At 37.1% G+C, this 20816-nt stretch overlaps 1 protein-coding gene across 1 annotated transcript in view; it reads right to left on the bottom strand.

Moving 5' to 3' along the window:
• Nucleotides 1-10086, bottom strand: part of MINDY4 (MINDY lysine 48 deubiquitinase 4) — a 400337-nt gene extending 390251 nt beyond the window's left edge. Inside the window, exons 1-3 of the mRNA XM_053713744.1 lie at nucleotides 9841-10086; nucleotides 9426-9545; nucleotides 2227-2468 (exon numbers count right to left, since the gene is read on the bottom strand). Of these exons, the coding sequence (XP_053569719.1) occupies nucleotides 2227-2468; nucleotides 9426-9545; nucleotides 9841-9903 (425 nt within the window). The 5' untranslated portion in view covers nucleotides 9904-10086. The remainder of the gene's footprint in view (nucleotides 1-2226; nucleotides 2469-9425; nucleotides 9546-9840) is intronic.
• Between the last annotated feature and the right edge of the window lie 10730 nt (nucleotides 10087-20816).

The raw sequence follows: 20816 nt of genomic DNA, 5'->3' as shown, positions 1-20816 counted from the left end.
GGGTTAGAAAGGAAGAGGATAGGTCTGGTGCAGAGAGGTAGGTTTGGGTGTCATCAGGGTACAAATGATACTGAAACCTGAGTGACTTAAGGAACCTATAAAGTATAGATCGGAAAGAGAGGAGGACAAGAAAAGAATCCTGTGGTTCCCAAAAAGAAAGTAAAGGGGAGAGTATGTGCTAGAAAAGGATGCCCTAAAGGTACAGTTAGACTGATAGGAGGAGAACCACAAGAGGGCTGTGTTGCAAATGTCATAGGATCGGAGGGTTTGGAGCAACAAAATATCAAAAACTGCAGACAGATCAAGAATAATTACCAGAGAGAAATTACCTTTGGAATTAGCTGTAAGTAGGTCATTAATAACCTTAATGATTGCAGTCTCTGTAGACTGTTGTGGCGAAATTCAGATTGCAATGGATTAAGGAGACATGTGTTTACTAGCCTTTCTAGATGTTTTGAGGTAAAGGGGAGGTAGTTGGAGGTTGGATTGAGAGAATGGTTTTTGTAGAGATGTGCATTCGGCAGTTTCTTTTTTGTATAATTCTTATAGCCTTACCTATAAATGCTCACTTAAAGGGACAGTCTAGTCAAAATTAAACTTTCATGATTCAGATAGGGTATGCAATTTTAAACAACTTTCCAATTGACTTTTATCATTGCATTTGCTTTGTTTCCTTGGTGGAATTTTTGAAAAGCTAAACCTAGGTAGAATCAAACTGATTTCTAAACCGTTGAAAACCGCCTCTTAGCTCAGAATGTTTTTCACAGTTAGACAGTACTAGTTCCTGTGTGTCATATAGATAACATTGTGCTCACTCCTGTGGAGTTATTTAGGAGTCTGCACTAATTGGCTAAACTGCATTTCTGTCAAAAGCACTGAGATAAGGGGGCAGTCCGCAGAGGACTAGATACAAGGTAATCACAGAGGTAAAACATATATTAATATAACTGTGTTGGTTATGCAAAACTGGGGAATGGGTAATAAAGGGATTATCTTTCTTTTTAAACAATAACAATTCTGGTGTATACTGTCCCTTTAATAATACTCACATACGATAACTTCTATGCTAACTCCTTGCAATGCTTTCCTCATACAAGTGTTACATTTATAGGCCAGTGCAGTCAACTAGATCCACTAAATTAGTTAATGACAGGATCACAGACATTCAAAAAGGCCAATTGGGGAAAGTTTGATGCAAGCCAGGTCAGAGTGACATCAGTTTAAACTAAACAGACAAAAAAATTTGGAGGCAGTTTGAAGTTATGTCATTCATCAACTAGCTATGAATTATGGGAAGTGATGATTATATTATAAACATTTTATAAAACAGAGTGCAATAATCTTTGTTAATCTTCTTTAAAATAATTAAGTTGTAATATATATAATATCTCATTAAACAGGTTTCTTAAGCCGATTTCTAAAGTTTTAAATTAAATCTGGAAATTAATATTTATTTAGTTAATGGAAGAATATGAAAGTAACATAAGCTATTTGCAGGTTTCCTATAATGGAGAAAATGTTTCAAAAGAATGGATAGGTTGATAAAAAAAACACAACCACCATACCGCTTAGTTTCAGTGGCTGAAAATGTACCCAAAATATGACTTTGTTTCTTTAATTTGATGGTAAATCCTAGCGATTGTAAAGGGAACTTTCAGTCATGAAGTATAAAACACTTCATGCTGAAAGTTTCTTTATTTGTTTGAAGCGTTTGCCATGCTGAACGCCTAAGGCAGCCCACAGTAGAAGAGTAATTTGCTTAGAGGTGACGTTTCCACCTCTTAGCCAATAGCCGTGTGGGCTATCCGGCTTGGTGCCAGCTGGGCCACATGGCTACTTGCTGAGAGATGATGTTTCCTCCTCTTAGCAAATAGCCTTGTGGCCCAGCTGGCACCAAGCCAGATAGGCCGCATGGCTATTGGCTAAGAGGTGGAAACGTCACCTCTCAGCAAAATAGCATTCTGCCGTGGGCTGCCTGAGGCGCTTAGCGCGACAAACGCTTCAAACAAATAAAGGAACTTTTGGCATGAAGTGTTTTATACTTCATGACTGAAAGTCCCATTTATTTGTTCCAATGGTAAATCCTAGAGTTTCACAAACGCTAGGATTTACCATCACTTTAATGTCCAATTAAATATATTGTTTTAAAAGATTATGAGCAGAATGGCTACTATAACCAATGTGCAGCACTACAGGATATAAACAGAGAATGGGGCACACAAATACCTGTATATTTCTATTTTACTGGTATCTGATACTGCTGTGCTCCCTTCAATTTCATCATCAGAAACATCAGACAGCTTCAACACAGAACTTTTTGCTTCATTCAATGGGGATCCAACTCCAAACATCTTCGGTGGTGACAGACTTCGATTTCCACTTATTTTAATTTTATTTGGTTTTCCAAAATGTTCCAGGAAATATTTTGTTATGATTTCCAATAGTGTTTTTAATGGATTCTCCTTCAACTGTAGGGAAAAAAAGGTTGAGGTTTTTTGTATATGCCATAGACAGTCACAGGCACTGTACATAGAGCTACATTAAAAATGTTACATTTGCAATTGCATATTTAACACAATAATTTTAGAATCCCTCCATTTTTATATATTTACTTATAAATAAATATAAATAAATCTGCAATATATTTTCATTATTTATTTGTCCCCTTTTCCTGTAATTCCATTCTGAAATTGTGAGCTTTTCAGCTCCTGTTAGAAATGGAAGTGTAGAGCACTGTTATATTCCACACAGCCATTGGCTGCACACTGTAGTAACCTTTGTAGAACTGTCAATGATTGGTCACAGCAGAGATGGTAACCTAAGTTACAACATGGCAGCTCCCATTGTTTTATAGACAAAACTTTGCACTTATTATGTCAATATTTAAGCAGCTAATTAAACTTTAAAAAAATACATCTGCATCTTATTTTTAGATTAATATTTTCTTTGAAAGCATCATTCTATCTAGCATTTATTTAGTGTTTAATGTCCCTTTAAAAACATAGTTCAGAAGTACCGCTTGGTACCCACAGAGCACTGCTGGTCAAAAGCAGAAATGGCTGCTGATCCAATCAGCAGTGCTAGTTACACACTTGAATTGTGCAACTAGAGCTGCTGATTTGACCAGCGGCAGTTTATCTCAAGACCAGCAGTGCTCTGTGGGTACCAAACGGTACTTTAAACTATGTTTTTAACCCTTTTTGGTACCCAAAGATCACTGCAGGTCACACAGTTGAGTTGTGCAACTATAGTTGCTGATTGGACCAGCATCAGTTTCTTCTCGAGACCAGCAGTTCTCTGTAGGCCCCAATCAGTACTTTTACTATGTGTTTAATCCCATTGTGGGGAATACATAGCTTTGCTGCATTGCTAGTGATACAATTACATTTTCTTTATACAACAAGAAAGAAAAGAGGGATTATTGGAGAAAAGCAAACTAGAGACCTCATTGTATAGAAAACCCACTGCAGGTAACACTATATTACAGTTCATGTCATCCCAGGCATGTCCTTAGAGGTATCCCAAAGAATTTATTAGGGCCAAAAGAAACTGCTCTACACAGGAAATGAGGCTCAGATAACTGTAAGATTGAAACAAAGGGGGTATGATGACAAGGTTTTAAATTATGCTAAAAACAGTGTTAAAGATGTACCAAGACAAGAGTTCCTCAAATACAAAAAAAGAGATAAAGTCCATCAAATGCCTATTAAACAAACACCGAAATTCATAACTACCCATAGCACTGACTATCATAAAGTGTGCATTATAGTCAAAGAAGCCATTCCTATTCTATACACTGACCCCACTTTAAAGGCAATAGTACAACAAGGTGTAGAATTTGTATCAAAGAGGGGAATGACTTTGGCCAATCACCTTTCCCCCTCAGATTTACCTAACAAAACTAATAAAAGTTGGCTTTTTCCGCTGCAGAAGAAATGGGTGCAAAACTTGTGAACATATTCTAGAAGGCAGTACATTTATATTGAGTACTACACAGAAGGAGCATAACATCGATTACTACATTAACTGTAACACTACACATGTAGTATATTTACTTACATGTTCTTACTCTACAATACAGTATGTAGGCAAAACTAAGCGTCCTATGAAAGACAGATTTCTCGAACACTTACGTTCAAATGACAATGACAAAACTGAAACTCCTGTTTCAAGACATTTCAAAAAATTTCATAATTCGGATATGTCTGGTTTATCTCTTCAAGGGATTGATCATGTTCCCATTTAGAAACGTGGAGGTAATAGGGAAGAAAAATTGAGTAAGCGAGAGGTCTTTTGGATTTTCTCATTAAAAACTAGTAGTCCTCAAGGACTCAATATGAGAAGGGACTTAGATCTCTTCACCTAGTTGAATTATTTAATATTGCACTATTTTGGCCTTTAGTCTTTTATTAAATACTATAATTTCTGAAATGTTGCAAATAATTTATTCAACACATACTTGACATAATGGAGTTCCATATTTGATATAATGGAACTCCTTATTTCTCTTATGCCATCCATTATTTCTATGAATTAACTTTTTATACAGTGGATCTAAATGAACAGATACTGTTTGAAATATTTATATTATATATCATTAACTTCATAAACATATAACATACATATGACATTTAACATGAATTGTGGTAGATTTTACACTTTATGGAATTTTTTCAATATGTGTTTACAGCAACTCCTAAAGTATTTTTGTACTATGTTCAATTCCTGTGTAATCTAGAAAAAGATAAGGTTATAAATGTTATTATCTTGTGATGCTGTATTTGGTCATACACTGATTACACTGCTAATGTTGTCTAGGTGTAAATGAATGGTGTAACCTTTGAAAGCCTTTATCTGGTGTTAAGAGTTAAGTACAAGTACTGTTTCTTTAAATTCTCCTGTTAAATGGAGGTGTGTCAGAATGCCCGACATGTAGTGAACAAGTGAGCATGCTCACGAAACGAGTCTGCGGAGCATTCTGACAGATACCTGATGATTTTATTTTTGTATGTTTCTCTGCTTCCTAGCCCCTTGTGCTTTTAATTTTGCCCAATAAACTTTTTCTCTATTTTTACTTTGGGAGTGTAGTTACGCTGTTTCTGCTGTGCGCCCTCTTTTGGATAATTGTGATTACTCTTGGCGTGATCAGCAGACTTGCCCGGGCTGCATACAGAACAGCTGATCACTTCCACACACCCACTCTCCATTGAGCCTGTGAGAAGCAGCTTAGGGCTGGAGTTTCCACGCCCCTGATCTACTCTACGTTATCCTCCTGTGAGCGCTCCGTTACACAGTGTTTTGTGTACATCGATTATTGGAGAAAAGCAAGAGGAAGAGAAATGGAGAATATACAGACATCAATATTTATGCACTAACTAATAGTACAATTAGTAGGGAAATAAGAAGAAAAATAAGGGAAAAAATGAAAAAAAAAAATTAAAGGGACATTAAACTGCTATAAAAATGAAAAATGTATTCAGTTACATGCAATTTTAAACAACTTTACTATTAACTTTTATTATTAAATTTGCTTTGTTCTATTTATATTCTTTGTTGAAGAGAATACCTAGGTAGGACAGGAGAAGCAATGCATAGCTATCTGCTGATAATTGGTGGCTGCACATTTATGCCTCTTGTCATTGGATTACCTAATGTAATTCAGCTAACTCCCAGTAGTGTTTTGCTGCTCCCAAACCTATGTAGGTTTATTCTTCTACAAAGAATACCAAGAGAATGAAGCAAATTTGATAACATAATTAAATTGGAAAGTTGTTAAAATCAAATTATCTGAATCAGGAAAGTTTAAATTTTCACTTTATTGTCCCTTAAAATATGTTCTATTATTATATAAACCCCTTATTGGTGCTGGTTAGTGAAGCCGCACAGCTTTACACTGGGTGACACCAGCTTGGAGCTACAGTATTCTCAGACCCAGTGACAGATGCAGGGCACATTCACAGATCGGTGACATCACTGCCCTATTGATAAGTAGCCTCGTGCACAGTTTAGTGTGCACAGTAAAGAGCTGAAGCTGTATATTTCACAGTGGCTGCATTGCTCTATCAATCCTGAGTTTGTTTGGTTTTTATATTTGTAACCGAAGGGCAAGGTGCAGATGTCACAAACCTTACAACATGTCTGATCTGCAAACGTGCACCACTTCTGTCACAGTTTACAACAATATGTGCGCTAAAAGATGGTGAGACCCAGTATGTAAAGGTGGAGCTTCAACAAATGGCACCTGTAATGCGTTAAAATAAGAGAATGTCTTTGAAGAGAGCTGCAGGTAGAGGAGGAAAATATGACTAGTAGTAAACCTCCTTATGTGATTGTACCCAGAAGTTTAAAGGGACATTAAACACTTTGAGATGGTAATATAAAATGATAAACTGAATATAATTTTTTTTTTTTAAAAACTCTGCAATTATACTTTATTTATTTTGTCCCCTTTACCTGTAATTCAATTCTGAAATTGAGAGAATTTCAGTTCCTGTTAGAAATGAAAGTACAGAACACTGTAATATTACACACAGCCATTGGCTGCAGACTCTAGTGACCTATTTATAACTGTCTTTAATTGGCCACAGCGGAGAAGATAACCTAAGTTACAACATGGCAGCTCCCATTGTTTTATACTAAAACTTTCCATGTATTTTGTCAATATTAACAGCTAATGAAACTCTAAAAAATGCATCTGTATGTTATTCTCAGACTAAAATTTTCTTTGAATGCATCATTCTATCTAGCATTTATTTAGTGTTTAAAGTGAATGTAAATTTTGATGCTAAAGTGCCCGGTTTTCAAAAATTCTATTAAAAACAGGGTCACTTTAATTCATCAAAATTTACATTTCACTCGTGTTGTGAAAAAAAAAAAAAAAAAAAAAAACTTACCTTTTAAACTTGACAGCCGCTCCAGCTTCCTCCGGTTGTCGCAAGCCATTTCTGATGTCAGAAATGATGGATAGGTCATCCTCCAATCACAGCTTCCCCCCCCCGGGGGAATCAGTGTCTGATTCAATGCCATGATTGGAGGAGGCCTGATTCCTCATTTTAGATCCAGGAAGAGGTTTTGCGACGGGTGGAGGAAGCTGGAGCTGCTGTCGAGATTAAAAGGTAAGGTTTTTTTTTCACAACAGGAGTGAAATGTAAATTTTGATTAATTAAAGTGCCCCTGTTTTTAATCAAATTTTTTAAAAACGGGCACTTTAGCATCAAAATTTACATTCACTTTAATGTCCCTTGAATGACAATTTAAGGCATCACTGAAATCTCATCTAGTTTACTATATCCATGTTTAGTTATGAAGTCGTTTTATGTGGCTGAAGGTTCACATATACTGTATATATGTATATATATATATATATATATATATATATATATATATATATATATATATATATATATATATATATATATATAGTATAAAACTTTCAATATTACAAAGTTATACTCTTAAAATCTTAAGAGGCCATTATTATAGTTGAAACACTGCATTTTCTAACTCATTAGAGCAGTGCTCTGTGGCTCCCAAGCAGTATTTTAACTAATAACAATGTGTTGAAGCCCTTTGTGGGGAGTTAAAGGGCCATGATACCCAAATGTTGAAACACTTGAAAGTGATGCTGCATAGCTGTAAAATGCTGACTAGAAAATATCACCTGAACATCTCTACGTAAAAAAGAAAGATATTTTACCTCAAAATATCCTAAGTATTCACACCCCATTGTCATTGTAAATGACTTTAAGCAGCAAATCAATATGTCTGTCCGGGACTTGCAAGGGAGAGTGCCTCATGCACACTCATTATTTCCCTATTCAGTTTAAGCAAGTTTACTATGAAATCTCATGAGATCACAGTAAAACAGTTAATGACCTCAGCACTGATGATGCTGATTGGCTGTTGTTCATATTTTTTTTATCTGCAGCTGTTTTTACACAGGACTTACTCTGGTGAGCTAAGACATTTTTTAGGTAAAATATCTTCCTTTTTTACATAGAGATGCTCAGGTGACATCTTCCTGTTAGCCTTTTATAGTTATACTGCATCACTTTCAAGTGATTTATCTTATGAGTATTGTGTTCCTTTAAAAAATAGCATTACAGTGTAGCTAGTTTTAAAATTACAGGTGCTAACTAAATAGAACACCTCAACTACCAATCTTAAAGGGACATTATACACTCATTTTTTCTTTGCATAAATGTTTTTTAGATGATCTATTTATATAGCCCATAAAGTTTTTTTTTTTAAATAAATGTATAGTTTTGCTTATTTTTAAATAACATTGCTCTGATTTTCAGACTCCTAGCCAAGCCCCAAAGTTTTATGTGAATACCGTCAGCTACCTTCTCCAGCTTGCTCCTGTTTGTGTAAAGGGTCTTTTCATATGCAAAAGAAGGGGGAGGGGGGAGTGTCTTATTTGCCACTTGCAGTGGGCTTTCCAGCTACCTTTTCAATAGAGCCAAACTGACAGCTTCTAAGTAAGTTTTTAAACAGTTTTATACTGGATTTTTATATCAGTATCTGTGCATCTTATTCTTTATAGTAGTGTCTATTACATGCAGTTATATGAAAATGAGTGTATACTGTCCCTTTAACTAATGGGAAAGTATTCTCTTTCATTCCAGGAATATGCTATCTAGCATAGCACCCAGTTCTGATGCTGGTAATTTTTGTATTTACTATAAATGTTGGTGCCGTCACCTGCTTCCAAGTATTAGTGGTTTCAGACATTAAATCATGATCTGCAATAGTTTGTTTTTTTTCCTACATATACAGAAGAAATCAACTTGGGCATTCAGAGGGAAGAACACAGAGTTCTCTATATTATCCTATCCTGAGTGGAAGATACATTTCATATTTATATATATTAACTTGAAAATGTGCCCATTTGTATAGTCATCTAATGGGAAATGTAGTTCCAAAACCTCTGGAGGGCCAAGTTTGAGTTTGTCTAGCATCCTGATTTTAATAAAACATTTTCTTTCATGATTCAAAAAGAGAATAGAATTTTAAACAACATTACAATTTACTTGTATTATCTAATTTGCTTTATTCTTTATGTATCCTTTGTTAAAGAAATAGCAATGCCCATGTGTGAGCCAATCACACAAGGCATCTATGTGCAGCCACCAATCAGCAGCTACTGAGCCTATTTTGGTATGCTTTTCAACAAAGGATATCAAGAGAATAAAGCAAATTAGATAAAATAAGTCAATTGGAAAGCAGTTTATAATTGCAAGCTTTCTAAATCACGAAAGAAAGAAAAAATATGAGTTTCATGTGCCTTTAAGATATGTTTTGTTGTCAGATAACAAGAAGAGAACAAAATACACAAATAATGATGTTTTATTAGAGACATCTCCTTCATGTAGGAAGATGTTTTACACAGAGATGCATGAATATCTGTAAATTAATACAATTACCTTGTTTTCTTTATACAAAGACTCCAAATGCAGGGCAGATCTCAGCTCGTTCCTATTACTGATGCTCTGGGGATTGCGTGGGAGCTCTTCTTCCAGAACTGCACTAGTTTTCCTTAAACCCTAATAAAGAGCAGACCATTAATACATATTCTGTAAAGTAACTACAATTCTTAAATTACCAGACACATTATACAGAACTATATCTGGTTTAATAGATTTGGCTATGTGCGGGACTTCTGAATAAAAAGGTTTTGGTACAATTGTGAATAGCAGAGTTGTAGGTAGAGGGTTTCTACCGAACGCAGTAGTTGCCTTTCCTGCTCTGTTACCCACCATTTAACCCCCATTGCATGTCAGAGATAGGAGCCCAAGGGGTTAATGCTGCCAGAATGTGCACACGAAGCAATGCACTGACCTTTCTGCTGAGGAACTCTCTCACCAGAGAAGAGGCCACTGCTTCGACAAAGCTGTTCTCCATTGCTGCCAATCAAAGCATGGTTCCCCGCAGCCGGCTTCAGCCCACACTGCTACACCGAGGCCTGCCTCGACGTTTAGGCCTGTTGCTGTGCTGTTACCATAGCAACAGTGCTGGAAGCTCCATACTGAGACTGGATACGTTAGCTGCGGGGCTGGGACTGGTGTTCGGCTGAGGGTGGGATAGACACTGCGGTCACGGGCCCCCTCCACAGTGTATAGCTAGATGTATTAGATACACGTAGTGAGTCTCTTCCCATTTATTAACCCCATTTGAAATGTAACAGCTGACTGGGTGATGTCTCGGTCATGGGCATTCTCTTCCATTGGCCCAGTTAACCCGAGAGGGCATCAACCAGGTTAAAGGGACATAATGCCCATAGCTTTTGTGTGTGGATACTCACCGGTACTGAGTACCACGACCTCTGCCATCTCATACCAGGAATATTTGAAATTGTCATGTAAATAAGAGGGTACTGCAACATGTAATATTGTAAATAACTGTGTCCCTTTACTTTTCTTGACGTTACTGAGCACAATATATCAATCATAATTAATGTGTACAGTGTATTTTTCTTTTTTACAATAAATAGGCTTACCATAATTTTTAGAGGTGAAACTGGGACCACCTGGTGCGGTGCCAATGGGGGTGTGGTCAGGAGCATGGTCAAGGGGGCGTGGTAATTACCGGTCCTTTTAAAGTAGTAGCTTTTATGTGTGTAATGTTTCGTGGATACTCTACCCTTCCTCAGTCAAACAAGTGAATCACACAGTTTAAATAGACCATAACACCACCCCCTAGTGAAAAAGGCACCATTACGTTGTCATGGCAAATAAATCATTAATCTAAATCTCAGATTCTAAATAATACCAAACATCAAGCATAATTGTCACTTTCATAATTATCAATTTCACAATTTTTATTTTTTTATTTTTATTGAGGTTCTTTTCAAGGCAAACAAATAGAAATTGTCAATACACAATAACAAGAAGTATGTTTACAGGGTAAACTGCTAACAGATCAAATATAATTAAAAAAGTTGCACTTCAATATGAACGGTTATCAATTTCACAATTTAATATCTGCAGTGTAATATGTGTTTTATGTGTCTAATTAAGGAACAGAGCCAAATACTGATAAGGCATAAATACAACATTGAATGAAAGTAAAAAAGAAACACATACCTGCTAAAGCTGTTTAAGAGGCTACTCTATACCATAATGCAGGAAGATTATAGCCAAAATGCTATCCTGCATGAAGTAAAGCAAGATCCAGGCCAAAAATACTTCCTGTCTGTACTTCCTAGTCATACCCATATGAATGCCCTGAAGGTGTATTACCGGCAATGTCACCAGGGGTCGGGGGGTGTTAAATTCTTAGAAAAATAAACCAAGTGGTACTACAAAATTAAAAAACCCTATGCTGGTCACTCAGTCTGTATTACTAAATGTAAACCTTGAAGGACACGAACGTTAAGCTAAGCAGGGCTGTATGTAACAAAGCACCAGTATCCAACTATGCTGGAGAGCCACAGTCCAATCATTTTGAATAATGTGTCTGGGTTTCAGGTGGTCTGAAACCCGGACACATGATTTGAAACCTGGAGGTGGCAACCCTACTGGGACAGAATGAACAACTGGGTGGGACACTGGGACAGCGCCTCCAAACCGGGACAATCCCAGTAAAAGTGGGACTTCTGGTAAGCCTAACAATAAATATATACTAAATCAAATCACTTGAAATTGATACAGCATAGCTGAAAAAACTGACAAGAAAACATCACCTGAATATCTATGTACAGTAAAAAGGAAGATATTTTACCTCAAAATGTCCATCTCACAATAGTAAGGGGGTTGATTTTAAAAGCTGCGGCGGACAGGGGCGTACATATGCGCCCCTGTCCGCTGCAGAATTCCGCTGCCGGCATTCAGCATTGCACAAAAACACAATTTTGCACTCTTGTACAACGCCGCCCCCCTGCCCGCGCACAGCCAATCACGCGCGTGCAGGAGTTGTCAATCTCTCTGGTCGGACGAGACCGGGGAGATTGAAATTAGGGAAGCAGCGGTCTGCTTGTTAAATACTCTTGTGAGAACCTGCAGTCGTAGGGGGTCGAAGACTGGCAATACATTTTTGATAAATCAACCCCTAAGTGCTCTGTGAACAGTTATCCTTCAGCTACTGTCATGTGCATGTAAAAAAAAATAGCCAATCAGGTGTTGATGTCACACTTTGCTTTTTTATGAGATTGCACGTAAAGGGATAGGAAAAGTCTGAATTAAACGTGCAAGAATCAGATAGAACATGTCATTTTCAGACACTTTTAAAATCAATTTTATTTTCAAATGTGCTTTGTTCTCTTGGTATCCATTGTTGAAAATGAATATGTACATATCCTACACTAGTGGGAGCTAGCTGGTGATTGGTGCCTGCACACATTTGTTTTTTGTGATTAGCTAACTAGATGTGTTCAGTAGTGCAATGATGTTCCTTCAGCAAAGGATAACAAGAGAATGAAGCAAATTTCCAATATATAAGTACATTTAAAAATTGTTAAAATGGTATGTCGAATTAGGAAAGAAAAAGTTGGGGTTTCCTGTCCCTTTAAAGCTCACAATATTTTATAGTAAACTTCATTAAACCGAGGAGGGAAATAACACGGATGTGCCTGCACTGGCCAGATGCACACTCCCTTGCAAGTCCTGGAACTAGCATCCTGATTGGCTGCTTAAAGTCCCTTCACAATGGGTTGTGGCACTGAGGACATTTTGAGGTAAAATATCTTTTCTTTACATAGAGATGTTCAGGTGATATTCTAGTCAGCTTTTTACAGCTATGCTGCACCACTTCCAAGTGCTTCAACATTTAGGGTATCATGTCCCTTTAACATCTGAATGGTAGTAAGTGCAGTCCCAATAATGGGTACCATTTTAGGTTAATGGTAGGAAAACTCGTATTCATGGATTACATGTAGCTATCACTGACATTTCCGATTTTTTATTTCCTGAAAAACAAGAATCTTCTGGCTATTGGTTACAAATGTTCAGAATATAGATAGATTAGAGAGAGTAGATAGATTATAGAGGAAGTGTGTAGATGTTCGATGGGTAGACTGATTACATAGTAAATATATATAGAATAAGACCTCAGGGCTTAGGCTGTCACAGGGCCCCCCATTTCAACAGTTCCCTTTCCCAAGCACAACAAACTCCTAATAGAATATTTAATCAGCATACCTGATAAATAACAGACACCCATATTCCACAAATTGGAGCTCCTTCTCTGTGACTGTGTTCAAACCAAAGGACATGCACTTGCTTAAACTTCCTGTACAAATATGGTGGCAGGTTTTTCTGTACACAATGGTAGCTATCTTGGAGACCCTGCCACCATATTTGTAAAGGCAAGCCTATACACTTTCCTCACACTGCAAGGTCTGTTTTGCAGGGGGGGGGGGGCACACAGAGGGCCCGGGTATAATGCATGTGGAGCCCAGGTCCCCCCAGGCACCTCTGTAGTGATGCCACTAAAAAATATAGAGCAAGATGGCCCCTGTCTCAGTTGAGACCCTACATCTATCTATCTATCTATCTATCTATCTATCTATATATATATATATATATATATATATATATATATATATATATATATATATATATATATATATATATATATATATATATATATATATATATATATATATAGGGTAAATAGATATTAGGTGAGTAAATTGGATTAGATAGTAGATAAATATAGACAAATACATGATAAAAAGAGTGATATATATGTGTGTGTGTGTGTGTGTGAAAGAGAGAGGGTAGATAGTTATTAGATAAGTGGATAGATTGATTAGATTAGATAGATTAAATTATTCTCCCCCTATATGATCAGTTAACGCCAGGGGGAATTAACCAGATTAACAGTTAGTTGACTGGGTGTTAGTACAGCCTTGATCATGGATAACTGATAACTCATTGAATAGATGTAGCTTCCGTTGGCCTCTAGCTTATTTCTGGTGCTGATAATTAGGTCCTATTTTTATTCTCAATTTTTCATGATCCGCCAATGAGCATTACCAGGAAATACTTATGTACCTAATATGTTAATTTAGGTTTTTCAAACATATGACAGATCAAAATGACGTTCGAAAAGGACATCTTACCTACCACAGTAGTATACTATAAGTGGCCTTAGCCAGCCATCAATGAAACACCTTTTTTTCACATGTGACAGCTGGTGGGACAGTCAGTGAGAAGCAGTACTGCAAATTCTATTAAAGATAGTAGTGCGCTGACAAACATCTGCTAAAGAGGCCAAAGTTTAGAATTAAAAGATGGAGTGACCCCGCATAGGTGCATGGGTGTAGTCTCTTATGGACTTTTGCCTCTATAGCAGAGGTGCAGGATTGCTTTGTGGATGCCACAGCAGTTCTAGCAGTACAGGCAGTAGTAAATTTACTCAAGAAAGGGCCCTGGTGCAAACATTTTGTGGGCCCCCATATGTAACTCAGAGGTAACCAATAAAAATATTATACCATCTGCTCTGTATCATTATTTTGAGGATAGACAGATGGACCTGCAACCTGCACTAATAAAATTTCCCCCCTGCTTTTGGATTGTACACATCTATGTATAGACTGGCTGCTATGGGCACCCCCAGCACTTGGGCAGTTTTGTTACCACATCTGCTACACCAATGGTAGTTCTTCTGCCCCTGGGTAGAGGTTTTCATTCAGGAGGCCATGGCAAGGGGCAAACAAGGCTGGACATGTTGCTAATGGTGAAAAAGAGACTGAAGAAAAAAAGACAATAGGCAATTAGTTTTTTTTGCAATGTATAGTAAGTTATGCATTATGTAGAAGTGATCTCTGTTCTTATCACCAGGGCAGCCATCAGGGGGTGACTCCTGTCAAGGGCCCCATGAGGCAAGAACAACTTTTATTTAAAAAACTTTTTTTTTTAATTTTAGCAGCCACCAGAGGGTACTACAGCAGAGTGCTGTTGAGCTTGGGAAATGTTATTACAAGGAGTAAAGCATAAGCATTTGAGAGGATTTCTGAGTGTGCACTAAACCACTATGCACAGTGTGAGACAGACTTGGCACTTAAGTTTGTACAGTGTGTGCCTGAGTCAGACGGCAGATCACTTTCATTAGCAGAGGAGGTAGGACTTACTTAGTAAATGTTTTTTATTTCTTTGTGCAGATTCGGATTGTAAATTCAGTGCGGTAGTTGTATGGTGGAGCCAGGGGTCAATAAAAACAATTTTTAGCAATATGCAGCAGTGTATTTATGATTATTTGACAATGCTGTAGAAATTCTATATTTAAAGCCATGCAGAAATGTTTCCTCCTCAATACAAAAATGGTAGGTGCCCTTTTTGGCAGATATGAGTTTTTTTATTATTAAAATATATATTTTAATTACATTCCAGTTTACTGCCCCTTTATGCAAGGACTTTCCAGATGCAAGGAGGCATTTTATCTAGGATTTTTACATCTGCATAAAATGTTATACTCTCAGACTAAGATTGCTCAGTGTTTGAAATGAGACATGTTAACTTAACACTGCTCAGTTTACACTACAGCTGACTTAATTTTGAAATACATACAAACAAGCCTAAATCCTGCATTTAACCAGATCTAATGGTATGAGACTGAGTACCACAGCGTATGGTTCCACCAAGACCATATAGAGTACAGCATTTTCAAAATCCATATGTAAAGCTGACAGATGGGACCATTTGTACACCATATATGAAGTGGTGCTCTTGGTTGGGGAAATGGAGGGGAGGGAACAAACATATGTCAAGCTTTCAAAAGTACTTTTCTTCATCTAGCCCTCTACCCAGATCATTAATGTACAATTTTGAATTCAAAGAATTATTTTTGTTTGTACATTTACAAATATGATTCTTTAAAAAGTGATCTCTTCATTTCTGCAATGTTTTTATCATGCATGTCACACACTGTGATTTAGGGGATGCAATGTGCAGAAATTTTACCTTCCGTGAGTGTTTTACCTCTCGTGAGTGTTTCTGTGGGTGTCTGTGTTTATGTCTTTGTGCTTTTGTTTGTGTCTCTATGAGTGTGTATGTATTTTTTTTCTGTGGGTTTCTCTGTGAGGGTGGGTGTGTATGTCTTTGTGCATTTTCTGTGGATGTCTGTGAGGGTGTGTGCATATGTCTTTGTGCTTTTTATATGGGTGTCTCTTTGAGGGTGTGTGTATTTATGTCTTTTGTGTATTTTCTCTGAATCCCTCTGTGAGGGTGGGTGTGTATGTCTTGGTGTTTTTTTCTGTGGATGTCTGTGAGGGTGTGTGTGTGTGTATGTATGTATGTCTGTGTTTTCTGTGGATGTCTCTGTGAGGGTGTGTGCATATGTCTGTGTGTTTTCTGTGGGTGTCTATGAGGGTGTGTGTGTGTATGTCTGTGCATTTTCTGTGGGTGTCTCTGTGAGAATGTGTGTATGTCTTTGTGTGTTTTCTGTGGATGTCTCAGTGAGAGTGTGTGTGTATGTATGTCTTGTGTGTTTTATGTGGTTGTCTCTCTGTGTGTGTATGTCTTTGTGTGTTTTCTGAGGCTGTCTCTGTTGGTTTTTCCTTGGGTGTATGTGCAAGTTTGTGTTTGAGTTTGTGTGTGTGTGTTTCTATTGTCTGTTCCTTTTTAGGACATTTTGACCTTACTACTGATTATTCACATTTTTCTACAGACTTTGAGACTACTGAGACTTTTCCGGAAATCACTAATCCACCATTTAACCTTTAAATTATTGTTTAGGCAGTTCAGGGCCCTTCCTTTCAGCAATTTCATGCTGTTGTCATCATTTAGTTGGCATCTTCCTTTACAAAAAGATAATCAGAACTCCATATTTTTTTTAGTAAATCTTCTTTTTTGACAAGACTGTAGTCTACCTCATTACTTGTCAGGTCAATGTAAACAAGTGATGAGTGTCTGGGTGTCTGTATCTGAGTGTGTTTGTGTGTTTCTTTGCGTGTCTGCTAGAGTGTCTATTTGTGAATACTTATGTGTAAGTGTGAGTTTCAGTGTATGAGTGTGTCTGTGTGTTTCTGTGTTTGTGTGTTAGTACCTTTATAACATTTCCAAGTTTGACTACACTTAAGAATAAAGTGCATATGCGTTTTAGTCACTTGGTCAAAAATTGCACATGTCAAAGGGGGGGGGGCGCTGATCAATGGTTAAGTCAGGGGCCCCAAAATTTCTAGTGGCGGCCCTGCTTATCACTTTACAAGTTACTGTTTAGCCCCTCCCTAAGTGCTAGCCGCCCAGACTCCACCTACAGCATGCTCTGACACCCACCACCTAACATCGCTCACCAATAGTCCTATGCTGGCCATAGACTGCTAGTGACACCACCCCCATTGGGCATGGCTCCAGCCTACTGGTACCCTTAAACTCCTCCCGCAATTCACCTTCACACTGTTTAGGCATCCCAAGCCCAGAAGCACTCCAGGAAATGATTGGAGGTATGGGGATCATAAAAATGGTCAATAAGATGGGTCAACTGCTATATTTTTTTACAGTGGGCAGAGTTTGCAATTAGAGTTAACAGAAATGTGGGATTTTGAATTTAGGTAGTTCAGGGTAACAGCAAAGGGAGACTGGGCGTGCAAAGGGACTCACTGTAGGCGTGTCATGTTCATGGTTGGGTGGAGTAAGAGCATGTCATGGGTGTAGCCAGGGCAGTCCCTGGAAGCTGGAATATTTGCCCTGATGATGTAAGCAGCAGGAAGAACTGTGGAGAGACATTCCAACCCAACACAATGCAGCAAGATCTTGAACAGTAGAGAGGTTATGCCTTGGAATGTACTTTCCCTAAGCTGAAAGGGGTTTCACAAAAACAAACAGAAATCCGTCATAGTACGGCTCATTGAGTATATATTTGGCTATTTTTAAAAGTTTATTTAGCTAAACGATGCCCTGCATTAGCTTAAAAAAAATAGCATGGGAATGTGTACTGAGAGAGGCTTTCTGCTTGGTTGTTAACCCTTCACATCGGACTGAAGCAGTTTTTAGTCATTTAAACATCAAGCTCAGTGCTTTTTCTGTGAGTTGCTCACACAGATTATGTGTTGGGTTTTCCCATAAAACAAGTGCTTTTCAAAAATAACTTTAGTATAGAAAATTAAAAAAAAAAAAAATTGTTTCCGTTCACTTTCCTGAAACCACCTAAATCAGATACAATTATTTTAGTTTATTTTTTGTCAGCACTATTTTGCACTTAATGCAGAAAATTAATAGGGATAAATTATCCTATCATATCATGTTATATACATTTAGAACTACACAAACATATTTCAAGGGGGGGGGGGGCAACAAGTCTTTTAAAGTATGCATGCTTGTCCAGTAAATTAAAAACAAACATTAAATACTAGTTTTACTATCACCCAGTTTGACCATTTATTTGAATAACTTCAAATTTATATTGTTTAGATATACAGCAAGGCTAGCTGTTGCTGGGTGATCATTGTTACTATGAGAATTAATTTATATATATATAAGGGCATGAAAGTCCTTATTATAATTGCGGTCCCCCTTGTTTTATAAATAATGGTTCTTAAAAATTATACATTTTCTTTTGTGAAGAGGGTAATAAACGCTTCTTTACAGTATAAAGGACCACTCAATGCAGTAGAATAGCATAATTAACATGTGTATATTAAAAAGACAATGATTTAACACCTACTGTGAATTTCAAATAAGCAGTAGATTTTTTTCTGACAAATTAATTTTTGTATCATGTGACAGACATCAGCAAATCACATACTAGTACGTATACGTATAGCCTGTGAGCTTGTGTGCATGCTAAGTAGGATCTTGTTCCCCAGAAAGTGTGCATATGAAAAGACTGTGCAAAATTTGATAATGGAAGTAAATTGGAAAGTGTCTTAAAACTGCTGCTCTTTCTAAATCATAAAAATGTATTTTGACTTGAGTGTCCCTTTAAGTATTTATTTTTGACCGTGCTGGTCTCGAGAGAGTTCAGAATCCACTTCTTGTTTACTTCCAAAAGTGATACTGTGAATTAGAGATCACAATGGTGTAGCACGTAATGTATCAAATTCACACTGAAATGGAAAATATTCACAGGGAGTCGAATTCTATTTCTCAGAAGATTTATTCCAAGGTAAAAGTATAAAATCGCAAGGATTAAAAGCTCACTTAAAGGATTTATAGCCCAGCTCAACGCTTTCATTTTCAACCATTTGTTTGTCTTTCTCAAGAGCACAATAAAAAAAATATTTCACAAAAAAGTGTGATATGCCAATAACCTAGCAGCCAGACAGACACGTTGCTTTTGAAAACAGAGGATTGGTGCTTTCAAATAAGGGTCTCACATCACTCATGTCATGTTGGAGATTGAGATACTGGCTACCCCATAATTCTGCTCCCTATGCATATGGAGAGTTTGGTTACCCCATAATTCTGTTCCCTATGCATATGGAGAGATTGGTTACCCCATAATTCTGTTCCCTATGCATATGGAGAGATTGGGTACCCCATAATTCTGTTTCCTATGCATACAGAGAGATTGGTTACCCCATATGCATATGGAAAGATTGGCTACCCCATAATTCTGTTCCCTATGCATATGGAGAGATTGGTTACCCCATACTTATGTTCCCTATGCATATGGAGAGATTGGTTACCCCATAATTCTGTTCCCTATGCATACGGAGATATTGGTTACCCCATAATTCTGTTCCTTATGCATATGGAGAGATTGGTTACCCCATAATTCTGTTTCCTATGCATACGGAGAGATTGGTTACCCCATAATTATGTTCCCTATGCATATGGAAAGATTGGTTACCCCATAATTGTGTTCCCTATGTATATGTTTCTATCAGGTTATAATTGTTGCCATGGCTTCAGAACTAATGGGTTATATAAAAACATGGAAAATATGCTTAGAAGGAGGATACCAGCACTTTGCTTATTAGTGTGTTTGACAATATGCCTTTGTGTTCACAATCATGGGATAAACATAAACCATATTGTTATTATATTCCTATTGTATCTTATCTTATCTTTAAGATATTTAGATGGAAAGCCATGAAGTACTTTCTAACATCTTAGAACTTACACACAGGCATGTACACATATGATTTAAATTTTTCAAGGGGCATGGAGGTCAGACTTTCATGATTCAGATAATGCAATTCTATGCAATTCTCATCCTTTGTTGAAACAAGTGCATACTGAGATATGTTATACAAGCAACCTGTAGAGGGAGCTTTGGAGTCCAGTAGCATCAGCCACAGTATGGTTAAACCCTATGGTAAACTAAGTTGTATAGCTAGAAGCACTGTTTAATAAAGATGACTTTGGATAGGAAACATCCAAACAGTATATGTAGGATTGGTATGTGAAGGCAGAGCTATTGGTGTTGACTGCTGTCACTCTGCACGCAATATGAGTATTCTGCAATAAAAAAAAGGGTGTCGATTTATTTTTTTTAAAAATCCCTTAGAATAGTATCTAAAATGGTAACTTATGTTTATAGACCAGTTAGGACCTGGCTTTCTAGGAAAGGTTTCTTTAGCTGTGGCAACCATCCTTGTAATGTGTGCATACATGCAAAAGAAGGAGAAAAAATGAGTTCCATTACAAATAATAGGACGTATAATATACAATAAAGATTGGATTGCTGCTCGAGATATATAATGTATTTTATAAAATAACATGTAATGTATGCAGACAACAAGATACAGGATGCACAAGTAAAAACCTCAATGATTGAATAAGGGGAACATCTGTTGTCAATTAAGAAGGTGCCTCCAAAAACTCTTGTGGCAAAACAATTTAGTAAACAAAGAGAAGGAACAAATGCTCTAATATTTTAAAACTATTGATTTTGTACCATTTGATAAAAGAGGAGGAGATTGCTTTAAAAAA

The sequence above is a fragment of the Bombina bombina genome, chromosome 5 (genome assembly GCF_027579735.1).
Source record: "Bombina bombina isolate aBomBom1 chromosome 5, aBomBom1.pri, whole genome shotgun sequence".
NCBI lineage: Eukaryota > Metazoa > Chordata > Amphibia > Anura > Bombinatoridae > Bombina > Bombina bombina.
This window is presented reverse-complemented; position numbering and strand designations above follow the sequence as displayed.